Here is a 15,000-nt window from a genome sequence, read left to right on the forward strand (position 1 = left end):
CCCTACCTCTATCTCTCTCTCTCTCTCTCTCTCTCTCTCTCTCTCTCTCTCTCTCTCTCTACCTACCTCTCTTTCTCTACCTACCTCTCTCTCTACCTACCTCTCTCTCTCTACCTACCTCTCTCTCTACCTACCTCTCTCTCTCTACCTACCTCTCCTCTCTCTCTCTCTCTCTCTCTCTCTCTCTCTCTCTACCTACCTCTCTCTCTCTCTTTCTCTCATTGGCTGTCTGCCTCCACCGTGCCCCCTTATTGAACGCAGATCCCTTCATCATCTCCTCCTCTATTCTCCCCCCTCATTCTCTTTCCCTCTCTCGCTCTCACATGCACTAGACATCCAAATAATGTTCTGTCTGCCTCGGCCCGAGAATTGCATGTCTTATTCCACTATTAGTGGGTAGCGAGTGGGGAGTGGAGGAGGGAAGGGTGCACAGCAAAGCAATTTGCGCTGAGTGCACTACAGTACATGAGTGATTGGAGCGGGGACTGAGCGAGAGGAGAAGGAACAGCATGTTGGTCCCAGCTGTTGCACATTGAGAGCTGTTTCTACCATCCACCAGCCAGCCAGTCTCCTGGGTAAGCTGGAATCACTTTGCCATTACCACTTCCATTATCCAACCGCCGCGGTACCTATGAGCGGTATGAGCTTATCACCACGATGCTACCCAAAACCATGGAAAATGAATGAAGGGAAAGAGTCCCCTTAGAGAATGAATCGGGGAAACAATGAGCAGATGGGAGACCCTTGCAGTCTGTGAATGGGAGCCATTGACAACACCTTGGGGAGTTGAAGTGAAACCACGAAACCCCAACATGCATACTCCATTATGTGGTCTGTGTCGTGAAATACACACATGATGCCGTGTGTGGAGGATGGGTGGATGAATAGTGATGGATGGATGGATGAATAGTGATGGATGGATGGAGGGTTGTTGGTTGCTGTTCCCTATTGTGTTGTCAAGGTGGATAATGGACCTGTGTGGAAGGTGTGTGGGCACAGTCTGGGTGGGCACACACACACACACACACACACACACACACACACACACACACACACACACACACACACACACACACACACACACACACACACACACACACACACCCGACAGACCACAGCTGTGACCTGGCAGTGGGGCGCATGAGGCATATTCAACCACTGTAACCTATGATTCATCGTCGGAGGCTAACATTTAGGTGACGTTTTGACAACATTGGGATGACGTTGTGACGGCAAAACACTTTTATTTAGCATTTTATTATGAGCAATACATTCTCCATGGCGAATAGATGTATGATTATATACATTGTAATAATGTGAATGATAGTAATATTTAATAGTAGCTAGTTATACCACTAGGCCCTAGTGACTAGGGTATATGACACTATGTATTGACATAACTATATTTATATAATTATAGCAATTACGAAGACTATAATGTACATTGTAATGGTGGTAATAACAGTTAATACTAGGGTATATGGCACAATGCATTGATTTGACTTAACTACCATCAATATGAAGGGGATAACTTCAAGTCGGATGCTACAAGCTTATGATTATGCATCGCAATGATAGTAATAACCGTTTGCACCAGTGTATATGGAACAATGTATTGACATAACTAGACATGAAATGCAGATACACAAGTAATGTACTATAAGATATATTCAGCTCTGAGGTATTTAGTGGGGTTTTGGGGAAAGATTGTGCGCCCCAAATGAAACTCTATTCCCTATGGGCCCTGGTCCAAAGTAGTGCACTATAAAGGGAATAGGGTGCCATTTGACTGACTTTATCCAGCATTCTACTACGAGCCAGAGCGAGCCTGCTATAACAGGTTTAGTGTGATGATGGGTTTTTCCTCCCTGGTTAGAATTCAGGCCGCTGTATTTCACCGTTTCATAATCTACGTAATGCAGATTTGGAAGAGCTCTAGCTGGCAACTAGGCCAGGGCGATTATCAATTCTTGGAAAAAAAAACACAAAAGCACGGACGAGGGTTTTGACTTTGAATACAAAGTAATGACATTGATAGTACAATCTTCCGCCATGATGTGTATTATGACAATGCAATACAATACAATGGTTTATGAGCGTCTCCTCTCTATCTATTTGTCTTTGATGATCCCATTCTCCTAGTGTGAAACTCATATAAGACATACGAGTCTTAATTAACAGTAAAATCTAGAATTGGAACATCTATTTTTGGACTTTGAAATGAATAACCATATAGCTATTGACTCTTTGTCGTCGTTTGAATCCCAGAATTCCCCTTTAAGTCACAGGAGTCTAGATGAGAAGCTCTCCCATTCTGAACATCCTCTGATTCTGCTCTCTTTTTACTTTGGGTGGCAAGATCTCTTAATCCTCTGCCTCCCTACAGCGCTTAAATGACACATTAGCATGTGGCTCTCCAGGCAGCCTGGATGACTAATGTTGTCATGTCCTCTCCTCTGTGATACTGGCTTCTGTGTGTGTGTGTGTGTGTGTGTGTGTGTGTGTGTGTGTGTGTGTGTGTGTGTGTGTGTGTGTGTGTGTGTGTGTGTGTGCGTGATACGCACGCACATGCACATGCACAAAACCGGAAAGGGTTCAGCCCTCCAGGACCGGAGTTGAATTGCCCTGCTGTAGGGTTTTAAGCCTTATTTGAATATTTCCCAGGGTGCCTGTCGAGTAAATGTTTTTGTTACCAGTGCCACCCAATACTATGTTTACTAGTGACGGACACATGGTTGTTGCATTCAGTAGTTCTCAGTCCTGTGGCCTTCACCAAGTGTGTTTGTATGTGAATATGTTGTCATTAAAATATAAATATTTAAGACAATAGAGAACCTTTTTCATAAGGCATTCTTTTGAGGGCCAAGTTTTAATACAGTGGTCTGAAACGCATAGCTTACAGGTAGAGCTCTGCTACCCGAACCGAGCCCGACGGGCCCTGACATTATACATGGGGTTAGGGCCGGGTAGGGCCTGTTTTTCATCAGTAACTAGGGTACGGGCAGGGCTCAGGTACCACAATTTGCATTCGCTCTGCTGCGCAGTACAGTCATGTATGTCTAAGATCATATCATGGTGTCAGAAGTCCTTCAATGTATATTAAATAGGAGAGATTATTTAACGGAAAATAATAATGTTCCTTGAGTTTTGTCAACTAACTGCTCTCTCGTCTCTTCATCGAGCAGAGCAGCCCAAGCGAAGCCGTTGCTATGGATATTCGCAGACTTAGAGTGCTATGAGCAGAGCGCATGCAGAGCGAGCTACGCACAGGGAGCGAGTGACAGACAGAGAGGACCAGCTAATAGATTTACTAACAGAGGATTTTTTTTATCAGATTTCAGGTTTTGGGCAGATTTCAGGTTACGTTTCGCAGAAGCAATTGGGCCTGGGTAGGGTAGGGCCTGAACGTTGCAGGCATGGGTAGGGCTCAGGCTTAAAATTAATGCCCATGCAAGGCTCTATTGACAGGTCACATCAGGCCTGCAAGTCACATTATGCTGGCTTGCAAAGTGATGTGTAATTCCTATTGGAATCCATCCAGACTGGGTATGTACAACATTTAGAATTTTTATTCACCCGCAATCTGCATTCAAAATGACAGCCGCAGTTGTTGGAAAGACTAAGATATGCGACTACCTTAATCATCTAAACTGGAACAACCATTTCAGTAGCGGGTGCATTAAGTTATATTTGAGTTTCAAAATATGAATGAATTAATCAATCAGTGAAAGAAATATAGATTGAAACAAACAATTAAACAAATCAACCTGCAATAGAGTATGTTGGGAAATATGATAATGATGGTTTTGGTTCAATTCTGGTTACTATTAATTACTGCAGTGGGTTAAATCAGGGTCACATATATACAGTGGGGGAAAAAAGTATTTGATCCACTGCTGATTTTGTACGTTTGCCCACTTGCAAAGAAATGATCAGTCTATAATTTTAATAGTAGGTTTATTTGACAGTGAGAGACAGAATAACAACAAAAAAATCCAGAAAAACGCGTCAAAAATGTTATAAAATGATTTGCATTTTAATGAAGGAAATAAGTATTTGACCCCTCTGCAAAACATGACTTAGTACTTGGTGGCAAAACCCTTGTTGGCAATCACAGAGGTCAGACGTTTCTTGTAGTTGGCCACCAGGTTTGCACACATCTCAGGAGAGATTTTGTCCCACTCCTCTTTGCAGATCTTCTCCAGGTCATTAAGGTTTCGAGGCTGACGTTTGGCAACTCGAACCTTCAGCTCCCTCCACAGATTTTCTATGGGATTAAGGTCTGGAGACTGGCTAGGCCACTCCAGGACCTTAATGTGCTTCTTCTTGAGCCACTCCTTTGTTGCTTTGGCCGTGTGTTTTGGGTCATTGGCATGCTGGAATACCCATCCACGACCCATTTTCAATGCCCTGGCTGAGGGAAGGAGGTTCTCACCCAAGATTTGACGGTACATGGCCCCGTCATTTGATGCGGTGAAGTTGTCCTGTCCCCTTAGCAGAAAAACACTCCCAAAGCATAATGTTTCCACCTCCATGTTTGACGGTGGAGATGGTGTTCTTGGGGTCATAGGCAGCATTCCTCCTCCTCCAAACACAGCGAGTTGAGTTGATGTCAAAGAGCTCCATTTTGGTCTCATCTGACCACAACACTTTCACCAGTTGTCCTCTGAGTCATTCAGATGTTCATTGGCAAACTTCAGACGGGCATGTATATGTATTCTTGAGCAGGGGGACCTTGCGGGCGCTGCAGGATTTCAGTCCTTCACGGCGTAGTGTGTTACCAATTGTTTTCTTGGTGACTATGGTCCCAGCTGCCTTGAGATCATTGACAAGATCCTCCCGTGTAGTTCTGGGCTGATTCCTCACCGTTCTCATGATCATTGCAACTCCACGAGGTGAGATCTTGCATGGAGCCCCAGGCCGAGGGATATTGACAGTTATTTTGTGTTTCTTCCATTTGCGAATAATCGCACCAAATGTTGTCACCTTCTCACAAGCTGCTTGGCGATGGTCTTGTAGCCCAATCCAGCCTTGTGTAGGTCTACAATCTTGTCCCTGACATCCTTGGAGAGCTCTTTGGTCTTGGCCATGGTGGAGAGTTTGGAATCTGATTGATTGATTGCTTCTGTGGACAGGAGTCTTTTTTACAGGTAACAAGCTGCGGTTAGGAGCACTCCCTTTAAGAGTGTGCTCCTAATCTCAGCTCGTTACCTGTATAAAAGTCACTTGGGAGCCAGAAAACTTTCTGATTGAGAGGGGGTCAAATACTTATTTCCCTCATTAAAATGCAAATCAATTTATAACATTTCTGACATGCGTTTTTATGGATATTTTTGTTATTCTGTCTCTCACTGTTCAAATAAACCTACCATTAAAATTATAGACTGATCCTTTCTTTGTCAGTGTGCAAACGTACAAAATCAGCAGGGGATCAAATACTTTTTTCCTCCCACTGTATATATATATATATATATATCACAGAAGACTGAAATATAACAAAATCATTTGACATGGAAACACCAGATTTTATGAAGAAGAAAAAAATATATATAAATAACATTCCACCCATGAGGCCTCTTTTTGGTCATTTGACTGCAGGAAAGGTAACATTGAGTTTATTTTATGCAACTGAGTGTTAATTTAACCATTTACAGTGTTAATTTAACTCTTGAATCAACACAAGAAATGTTACACACACCATTTTATTTTCAGGACAACCAGGGCTACAAGTAGAAGACAAAACCAGTTGACATATTATAAGGTCACCAATACAAAAATCTGATCAAAATGAATTGAAATGAATGTTGTAACTACAGAATTGATTAGCGTAGCGTGAAATGAAAATCCAAATAGTCAGTGTCAACTGTGTGGAGTATGGAGTTTGTGACAGCCACTTTCTGAGCTTACTACAGTATAATAGACACTATGTCCTTGGAATGTAGAAGAACCCTTACCTTCTAACGACTCTTGTGTAGCTTGTGAGTGTCATAGAGCAAAATGTGTGTGTTTGTGAGAGTCTCAACTATTCATAGACGTTTTTGTAAAAAGACCTGGCCCTGGACCCCTTCGGGATTCCCCCCTTGGCTCACAAACACTACTCTAGCTCAGCCGCTGTTAATCACAGACTGATGGAAATAGACAAATCCAATGGTACAACCCAGAAGTCTGTAGCTCAAAAACATGTTTAAAAAGGGTTAGAGGTCGAAAACGTACCTGCGTTACGGTGGGACTCATTTGGTTAATTCAAAGGTTCTTTATCGGGCAAGAGTTCTCCAAGGAACCTTAAGAGCTGAAGAACCATTTAAAACACGCACACACTTGTGTGTATGCTAGGTGGGTTTGCCTTTTGTTCCATTCCCCTTGCCTAGTTAAATATGGGCTTGCAGCCCGGGCCTATCAATCCAGATTATGAGACTGAGGTTTTCTCCTTACTGTTTGGTGCACCGTGCTCTATTACCATTAGGAAAGTGGCTGAGGAGTGTGTGTGTGTGTGTGTGTGTGTGTGTGTGTGTGTGTGTGTGTGTGTGTGTGTGTGTGTGTGTGTGTGTGAAATGATGACTTCCTAATGCTGCTCAACATCTATATGGGGGAAAATCCATGTATCCTCTGGTTGCAGTGGCCTTGGTCCAAGGGCAATACATTAAATGAATGGGAGGAATCATATCTATTTCAATGGACCTTTTTATTCTCATGGTTGTCTTTCAGAGACCAGAACTTTTAGACCTAACCTTTGACCCCAAATAGGCCTAGGGATGTAGACATTGTGTAGTGTTCCCATTCAGCCATTGACTGCCTCGCTGTACACAAAGACGTGTATTTACCATGGGCTGTCATCGATCTCAATCGTCTTGAACAGAACAATACCCAAGGCCAGGTAATATTTATAAAACGTACAAATAGTCAAAAATTGGAGGGCAGTGTTTGCGTTCTTTATTTATATGGGTTATTCTCATTGAGGTCACATCTCTTTTACAAGAGTGACCTATTCAAGTGCCAGTTGAAGTACTCCTTAAGAGAGTCTCCCCATAAACCCATGTGCTAAGTGTGTTAGGCAAGATCTCAGTCCTCTTGAACCAGACCAGACAATATTTCGAAAAAGTAACAGTAATAAACAAAATAGGACAAGAGGGTCACTTGAATAACTCCTCATGATAAGGTAAGAACATTCTGGAAGAACAGTCCACTCCATTAACCTAGATGTGTTTGTGCTGTCTTGCCAACCCTTATGGCTGTCACTTACAGTAGGTTATCACTCCATTGTTACATGTCTCGAAATAGAGGTCTCTGATTGGTTGTTTTATTGGACAGGAAGTTGTTCCTGCTCTCTAATAGGTCTATTGGAGTGTATAACCCTTGGGTCGTGCCTACCCCCTCGCCGGTGCCTACTTCTCCCAGGGACCCAAATAAGACCCTGTGGACAGGCAGACAAGGCCCGAAGGGCCCGGACACCGTTTAAATTGCTATGATTGGCCCGAGAATGCTCTCGGGCGGTGGAGGCGCGGTTTTAAAGAGGGGGGCCATTGCCGTTTAGAGCGATCTGCTGGGGGCATTCCCCTCTCGCAATTTTTTGGGGTCTTGTTTGATGGGAAGCAATTTCAGGACTAATGGGAAACAATAATGTTTATAGCCCTGGTGGTGACAAACACATTGAGAGTGACAGAAAACGTTAACCTCGAGGCACCACACACGGGGAACGACAACAACAAAAAAAGAAACCAAAGAATGAAAGAATGAAGGAAGGGAGTTGGAGAGGTCTGATCTGAATTCTGATTGGGGCACAAAATAGACAAATAGACGACAGATGACGTTGAGTGTTCTTTTCTGCTTTCAGTATCGTAAGGAGAGTGGTAACACGACACATACATCCTCCCTAGCACAACATTTCCTTTAAGGAATCTATAGTTCAGTCAACGGAGACAGGGCCACCGGTCAAAAGTATTGCACTATATAGGGAATAGGGTGTCATTTGGGACTTAGACTTGGTTCAGTTCAGTGGGACCTTTCGATGTTCAATCAAACATTTCCTCAGGTGTAATTTAGCTGTACAGCAGCACCAGATACCATATTGAAAAGCAAATGATAAACACTCCAACAAGACTGAAGTGGGATATCTAGCCAAGGACACAAAACAATATGTAGGCCTGTCATATGGGGAACGTCACAGCAAGAATATAATCCTGCAGCAACAGGAAATGTGAATTATTATGGGGATTCTAATTAATGGACATTTTTGTAGGGGTTGAGAGATGTTTCATTAGGGCAAGTCAAATTTGACATTACAAACTTTAGAAGCCTTTGTAAATCTCGAATACACTACAAGTTTGCATTTCCTGCTGGGCAACAAAAGAGTGATCAAATTAAGATCCTACTATCCTAGTAGATGTTAGTTTGCTCTCTCTTCCCACCAAGATAATGATGTTAACACACTCCACTGTAGGGCGGAATTGGAATGGGGTTGCTATGGCAACCAGGCAATTAATGTTGTATTCTCTGCTATTGCTTTGACTGGAGTATCATCGGCGTCTCTGTACAATCTGTTGATTCGGATCTTTGATGGGCTCGCTAACTTTGATGGGCTCGCTAACTAAGGTATTGCGGTAAGAGACGGCTTCTAATGAACCGACCCGTCAGTCTAGCCAGCAGATTGCACCTGGTTGTAACTGAATTCATGTTGAATGTAGAAAACAGTGTTTGTTAAAGGGTGTTTGTTTAAACCTGCCTTCTTACATCCCCAAGGATTCTATTGAAGTCCCCTACATACTGTATGCCCAATGTATCGCTCCCCTTGCTCTCTTTTTAGCATCTGTTTGTCTCCCCTCTTTCTTGCGTTCAATCACCTTCATTTTTTTCCATTTATCTATCTCTCGTTCTCTTCATCTCCCTTTCTTGTCATCTTTATTCCCCTCTCCCTCTCTCTTCTCCTCTCCATCCATCCCTCCCGGGGTTAAGAGGTTAAGAAGCGTAGCTGTGGGCGATGCCTAACCCCTGACATCTAACCCCGGACTGTAGGAACCAAGCCGCCTCATCGCCCACCCTAATCACCCTATTAAACCCTCCAAAACAAATTCCTAACACAACATTAATGATAGCATCTTTATGCCATATTTAATGGAAGTCCCCGACGCAAAGGTTATCTCCCCTTTCATCATCATAGGCCTCCAAATGGGACCCCATACGCTCCAAAGGGGTCACTGCGAAAATGAAAGGGAGTCTACTAAGGTAATTACCAGAATGCTTTGGAATATCATTGTCTCAGCTTCAGCATTATTTACGCTCGCCGTAGCCCATAAACAATGAATATTTTTTTTTTTTTGGGGGGGGGGGACCGTTTATCCTTCTCTCTGGCAGTGATTCTCCTTTGATTCCATCAGGCGGTAATGGATTTTATATCTCTGATAGGCAATCTGTTTTATACTTATTAACTGTTCACAGCTTGAGGCATGACAATGCATCCAACCGCCAACCAGCCAACCGCCCGGCCCGGCGTGCCCAAGTCCATTTCCCAGGCCCCCTAGGGAACGCTGCCTGTTGCTTGCCCCCTGTTTGCCCCCCCCCTCGCCGATCCCTGAGACAATAGATGGAATCTCACCTACGTTGCTGCAGCACCGTGTCCCTTGAAATGGAACATTGCTCTCCTTTAGTCTGCCATCAATGTTTAATGGCCACCACTTGATTGTTCTATTTTTTGAGGGAAAAAGTAAGAGCGAGAGAAAAGAAAGAAACAGAGAAAGTGAAAGTCAGGGAGAGGGAGGGAGAGATAGAGGGATAGATGTTATTGTCATTTAGCGTGAGGTGACACTTGTGACTGTAACCAGCTGTGGACTGTCTGAGAGGGCCTAGGGGAAGGGCCAGCAGCCTAGCTGACGCTAACAGCACAGAAACTCCTAATTGTTCTCCAACAAGACAAGGCCTCATATTGACCCCTCTCTCTCTCTCTCTCTGTTTTGTCTTTCTAGTCACTTACTAGCTAACGGAATAGGGTTTTATTCAGTGACAGCTAAAGACCCTTGAGAAAGAAGCTATAATTTCGTTTTTTTAGTCACACGTTCACTAACAACAATTGGCGTCATTTGTTGAGAGCTAAAAAACCCTTGAGATAGAAGCTGGATTAAAGCTGCCGTTTATAGTGTTCAGCTGGTGTTACCAACCCAGTCCAAGTGGCCTAGTTAGCATGTACAGAAACCCACCTAGTTACGATTGCTTGTGTACCTCCAAAGCCTACAGTACTTCACCTGTTAACTTGGTTTCATGCTTGATGGAATTTCTCAGAAATGGTTCCATAGTTGCTCCCATGCAAGTCGTCTTCGTCTGATGTCTGTCACCACTCCACTCTTATTTGCTCTGTACTCTCCTTCTCAATCTGTGTGTATTGTAGTACCCTCACGTTCTTCTTTTATCCAGCCCTGCTGTTTTCTCTTAAATCTTGAACATCCAAAGGCACTTACTGTATAAGAAACCGGAGGCAGAGAGTATTCCAGGAATTATTCCGCTCCTCTCCTCCCTTTTAACTGCAGCACAAACCTTTGTGCTCCCATACCCTCCTGTAGTGTATTACAAGCATAATGTACTTTTTGATGTGAGCAATTGTGTGTGTGATGATGAATTAGTAATGTTACACAGGTAACACTGAGGTAACACTGCGTCTCTCTGTTCCCCTCTCTCTCTCTCTCTCTCTCTCTCTCTACAGACTGGCAGGAAAGAGAAAGGAGACCCGCTGAACTCTGCCATCGACAAGATGACCAAGAAGACCAGGGATCTGCGCAGACAGGTGGGTCACAGTGTCCAAAGCTGAGTTCGATGGATGCCATGTTTGCACCAAAGAGTTTGACCAACCTGGTTCGGAACAAATCCTGACATGATTAGTTATAGATGCCATATTTGCACTAAAAAGGCTACCGTATAGGGACAGTCTGGCCAACTCTCTTCCAACCCAAACAGGACATGACTGGCTAAAGATGCCGTTTTTGCAGTCCAAGGCAATCGTAACATGAACATAGTTTGGCCAACTCAGTTCCAACTGAAACCTGACTTAATTGGCTAAACATGCCATTTTTGTACTCCAATGCAATTTATATGGACAGTATGGCCAACTTGGCTTCAACCAACACCTGACATGATTGGCTATAATAGACACACCATATTTTCACTGTAAGGCAATCGTACTATACACGGAGAGAGTTTGGCCAGCTTAGCTCCAACCCATATCTGACATGACTGGTTATATTGGCGTCATCTTTGAGCCTTTGACACCTATTCTGAATAAACTATGATGGAGCCAACATGTCTTCTTGTTACCATGTTGGCCAAACCCTCCATAATACCTGATTCACGGTTTGCACTTACACATGGCACAGACTGATGCTCGATCCTGCATAGACAGACTGCTATTCAGATATTCAATATCACATGCAGTCTCACTTCACAAACACAGAGCTAAAGAGCCAAATGTGTTTCTGTCAATCAAATCTATCGACCGATCTTTACACGTACACACTTGATTTCATGAATCTCAGGGGAGTATAGAGGCTGAAAGCTCGGAGCTATTACTTTCTCCCAAATTGCAATGCTCCTCTCCATTAGTGGCCCAAAAAGAGACACTTCATGTAGTGATACATCTTGTTATAGGAATCAAAAGTCAAATTGATTTCTTTGGGAAGGCAATCTCATTTTGCCTCCCCTATTCTTTCTACCCATGAAAATACGTTGTATTTTTTTGTACCGTATAATTCATCACAAAATGCAGATAAACTATGATCTGGCGAATGGTATTCACGGTAACCCAAAAGCTATTCATTCACTTTAATTAAGAGGTGTATTTCACAGCTCTATTACACAGTATTTATCTGCCAAACAAGTGTTGATCTTACTGTATATCTTTAAAATGTCAATGACCTACAGTGCCACAGCTGTCGATAACTTAAATATTGGTCTAATAACCAATTAACTGAAAACACAGATTGATCAACTCCGACTGAACACGGTCTCCAACCTAGATACAGGAAGTGGTGGGAAAAGTACTCAATTGTCATACTTGAGTAAAAGTAAAGACACCTTAACAGAAAATGAGTCAAGTAAAAGTGAAAGTTACCCAGTAAAATACTACTTGAGTAAAAGTCTAAAAGTATCTGGTTTTAAATGTCCTTAAGTGCAGTGGTAGAAAAAGTACAAAATTGTCATACTTGAGTAAAAGTAAAAAGTAAATGTAAATGCTACACATCAAATTCCTTATATTAAGCAAACTAGACAGCACTATTTTCGTATTATTTTTCAATTAAGGACAGAAAGGTGCACACTCCAACACTCAGACATAATTTACAAACACAGTAGTTGTGTTTTGTGAGTCCACCAGATCAGAGGCAGTAGGGATGACAAAGCGTTATTTTGATAGGTGCCATAATTTTGTCCTGCTTAAGCATTCTAAATGTAACGAGTACTTTTGTGTGTCAGGGAAAATTTAAGGAGTAAAAAGTAAAAAAAAATATTTAGGAATGGAGTGGAGTAAAAGTAAAAGTTGTCAAAAATGTAAATAGTAAAGTACAGATACCCCAAAAAATGACTTAAGTAGTACTTAAAAGTATTTTTATTTAAATACTTTACACCACTGGATACAGGAAGTCTTTATGAGAGGAGACAGAGGGGAGACAGAGGAGACAGAGGGAAGACATTGAGAAGACAGAGGGGAGACATAGTTGAGACATACATTGAGCTCCAAAAGTATTGGGACAATTACACATTTTTTGTTGTTTTGGCTCTGTACTCCAGCACTTTGGATTTGAAATGATACAATGACTGTGAGGTTACAGTGCAGACTGTCAGCTTAGAAATTACAGCACTTTTTGTACATTGTCCCCCCCCTTTTACAGGACCAAACATATTGGGAAAAATTCACTTATGTGCGTTAAAGTAGTCAAAAGTTTAGTATTTGGTCTCATATTCCTAGCACAGATTGATTACATCAGGCTTGTGACTCTACAAACTTGTTGGATGTGTTTGCTGTTTGCTTTGGTTGTATTTCAGATGATTTTGTGCCCAATATAAATCAATGTTAAATAATGTATTATGTCATTTTCAGAATATGTAGAACACTTCTACATTCATGTGGATGCTACCATGATTACTGATAGTCCTGAATGAATCATGAATAATGATAAGTGAGAAAGTAACAGACGCACAAATATCATACCGACCAAGACAAGCTAACCTCTCACCATTACAATAACAGGGGAGGTTAGCATTTCATGTCATACCTCCAAGACATGCTAACCTCTCACCATTACAATAACAGGCGAGGTTAGCATGTTATATCATAAGTCGCTCTGGATAAGAGCGTCTGCTAAATGACTTAAATGTAAAAATGTTAAATGTAAATACCTCCAAGACAAATTAACCTCTCACCAATACAATAACAGGGGAGGTTAGCATTTTATATCAAACCTCCAAGACATGCTAACCTCTCACCATTACAATAACAGGGGAGTTTATCATTTTTGGGGGGTATGATATGTATGCCTCTGTAATATTTTTACTCATCATTATTCACGATTAATTCAGGATTATCCGTAATCATGGTAGCATATACATTCTGTTGGGCATTAAATAATCTGAAACACAACCAAAGCAAACAGCAAATGCATCCAACAGAATTGTAGAGTCACAGGCTTGATGTAGTCTTTGCATGCTATAAATATGAGAGCAAATACATAACTTTGGACTACTTTAATACACATATAAGTAAAATGGGGGACTATGTACAAAAAGTGCTGTAATTTCTAAAATGGTTTACCTGAAATGGATGAAAATACCCTAAAATCAAAGCTGACAGTCTGCTATTTAACACCCATAGTTGTTGTAGGATTTCAAATCTAAAGTACTCTAGTACAGAGCCGAAATAACCAAACATTTGTCACTGCGCCTATATGTTTGGAGTTCACTGTAGTGGAGACATAGAGGAGACAGAGGGGAGACATAAAGGAGACAGAGGGGAGACATAGAGGAGTATTGAAGAGCCATAGAGGTGACAGAGGGGAGACATAGAAGAGAAACATAGAGGAGACAGTGGGGAGACATAGTGGAGACAGAAGGGAGAGGGGGGACATAGAGGAGACAGAGGAGGCAGAGGGGAGACATAGAGGAGACAGAGGGGAGACATAGAGGAGACAGAGGGGAGACGTAGAGGAGACAGAGGGGATACATAGAGGAGACAGAGGAGACAGAAGGGAGACAGAGGGGAGACATAGAGGAGACAGGGAGAAAGACGGGAGCAGAAAAGCAGAAATTATACAGGGGGTCTGATATAGTAATTATGTCACAACAGCCCCAGAGGGGGAAATTCAATGGTGCTAAGAGACACTAGGCCTTCCAGGAGGGAGGAGAACTGAGCAAAGAGGCTTTGTCTGTGAAGTAACTGTGTGTGTGTGTGTGTGTGTGTGTGTGTGTGTGTGTGTGTGTGTGTGTGTGTGTGTGTGTGTGTGTGTGTGTGTGTGTGTGTGTGTGTGTGTGTGTGTGTGTGTGTGTGTGTGTGTGTGTGTGTGTGTGTGTGTGTGTGTGTGTGCCATAATCCCTTGTGTATGGCAGCCATCTCATGTTAGAACAGAGAAACACACAACAGTTGACACCTTTGTGTCATTGTGAAGACGGGAGAGAACAGTGAGAGAATTAGTACAGTGACAGCTGTCAGGAATACACACTGTGTGCAATTATAGGGTTTAACATGATTTTTGACTTACTACCTCATCTCTGTACCCCACACATACAGTTATTTGTAAGGTCCCTCAGTCGAGCAGTGAATTGCAAACACAGATTCAACCACAAAGAGCAGAGGATTTCCAGTACCTCGCAAAGAAAGGCACCTATTGGTAAATGGGTAAAAAGAACTAACAGACATTGTGTATCCCTTTGTGGACTGTGAAATGATTAATTACACTTTGGATGGTGTACCAGATACAGGTATCCTTCCTAACTCAATTGCCGGAGAGGAAGGGAACTGCTCAGGGATTTCAC

General features: G+C 42.5%; 1 protein-coding gene across 1 annotated transcript in view; it reads left to right on the plus strand.

The window, feature by feature from the left end:
• The window catches only part of LOC106602757 (catenin alpha-2), a 672,188-nt gene that overhangs the window by 502,647 nt on the left and 154,541 nt on the right, over nt 1-15,000 (plus strand). The window contains exon 8 of the mRNA XM_014195596.3: nt 10,688-10,768. Within this exon, the coding sequence (XP_014051071.2) occupies nt 10,688-10,768 (81 nt within the window). The remainder of the gene's footprint in view (nt 1-10,687; nt 10,769-15,000) is intronic.

This window comes from Salmo salar, chromosome 04 (assembly GCF_965601325.2).
Source record: "Salmo salar chromosome 04, fSalSal1, whole genome shotgun sequence".
Taxonomy (NCBI): domain Eukaryota; kingdom Metazoa; phylum Chordata; class Actinopteri; order Salmoniformes; family Salmonidae; genus Salmo; species Salmo salar.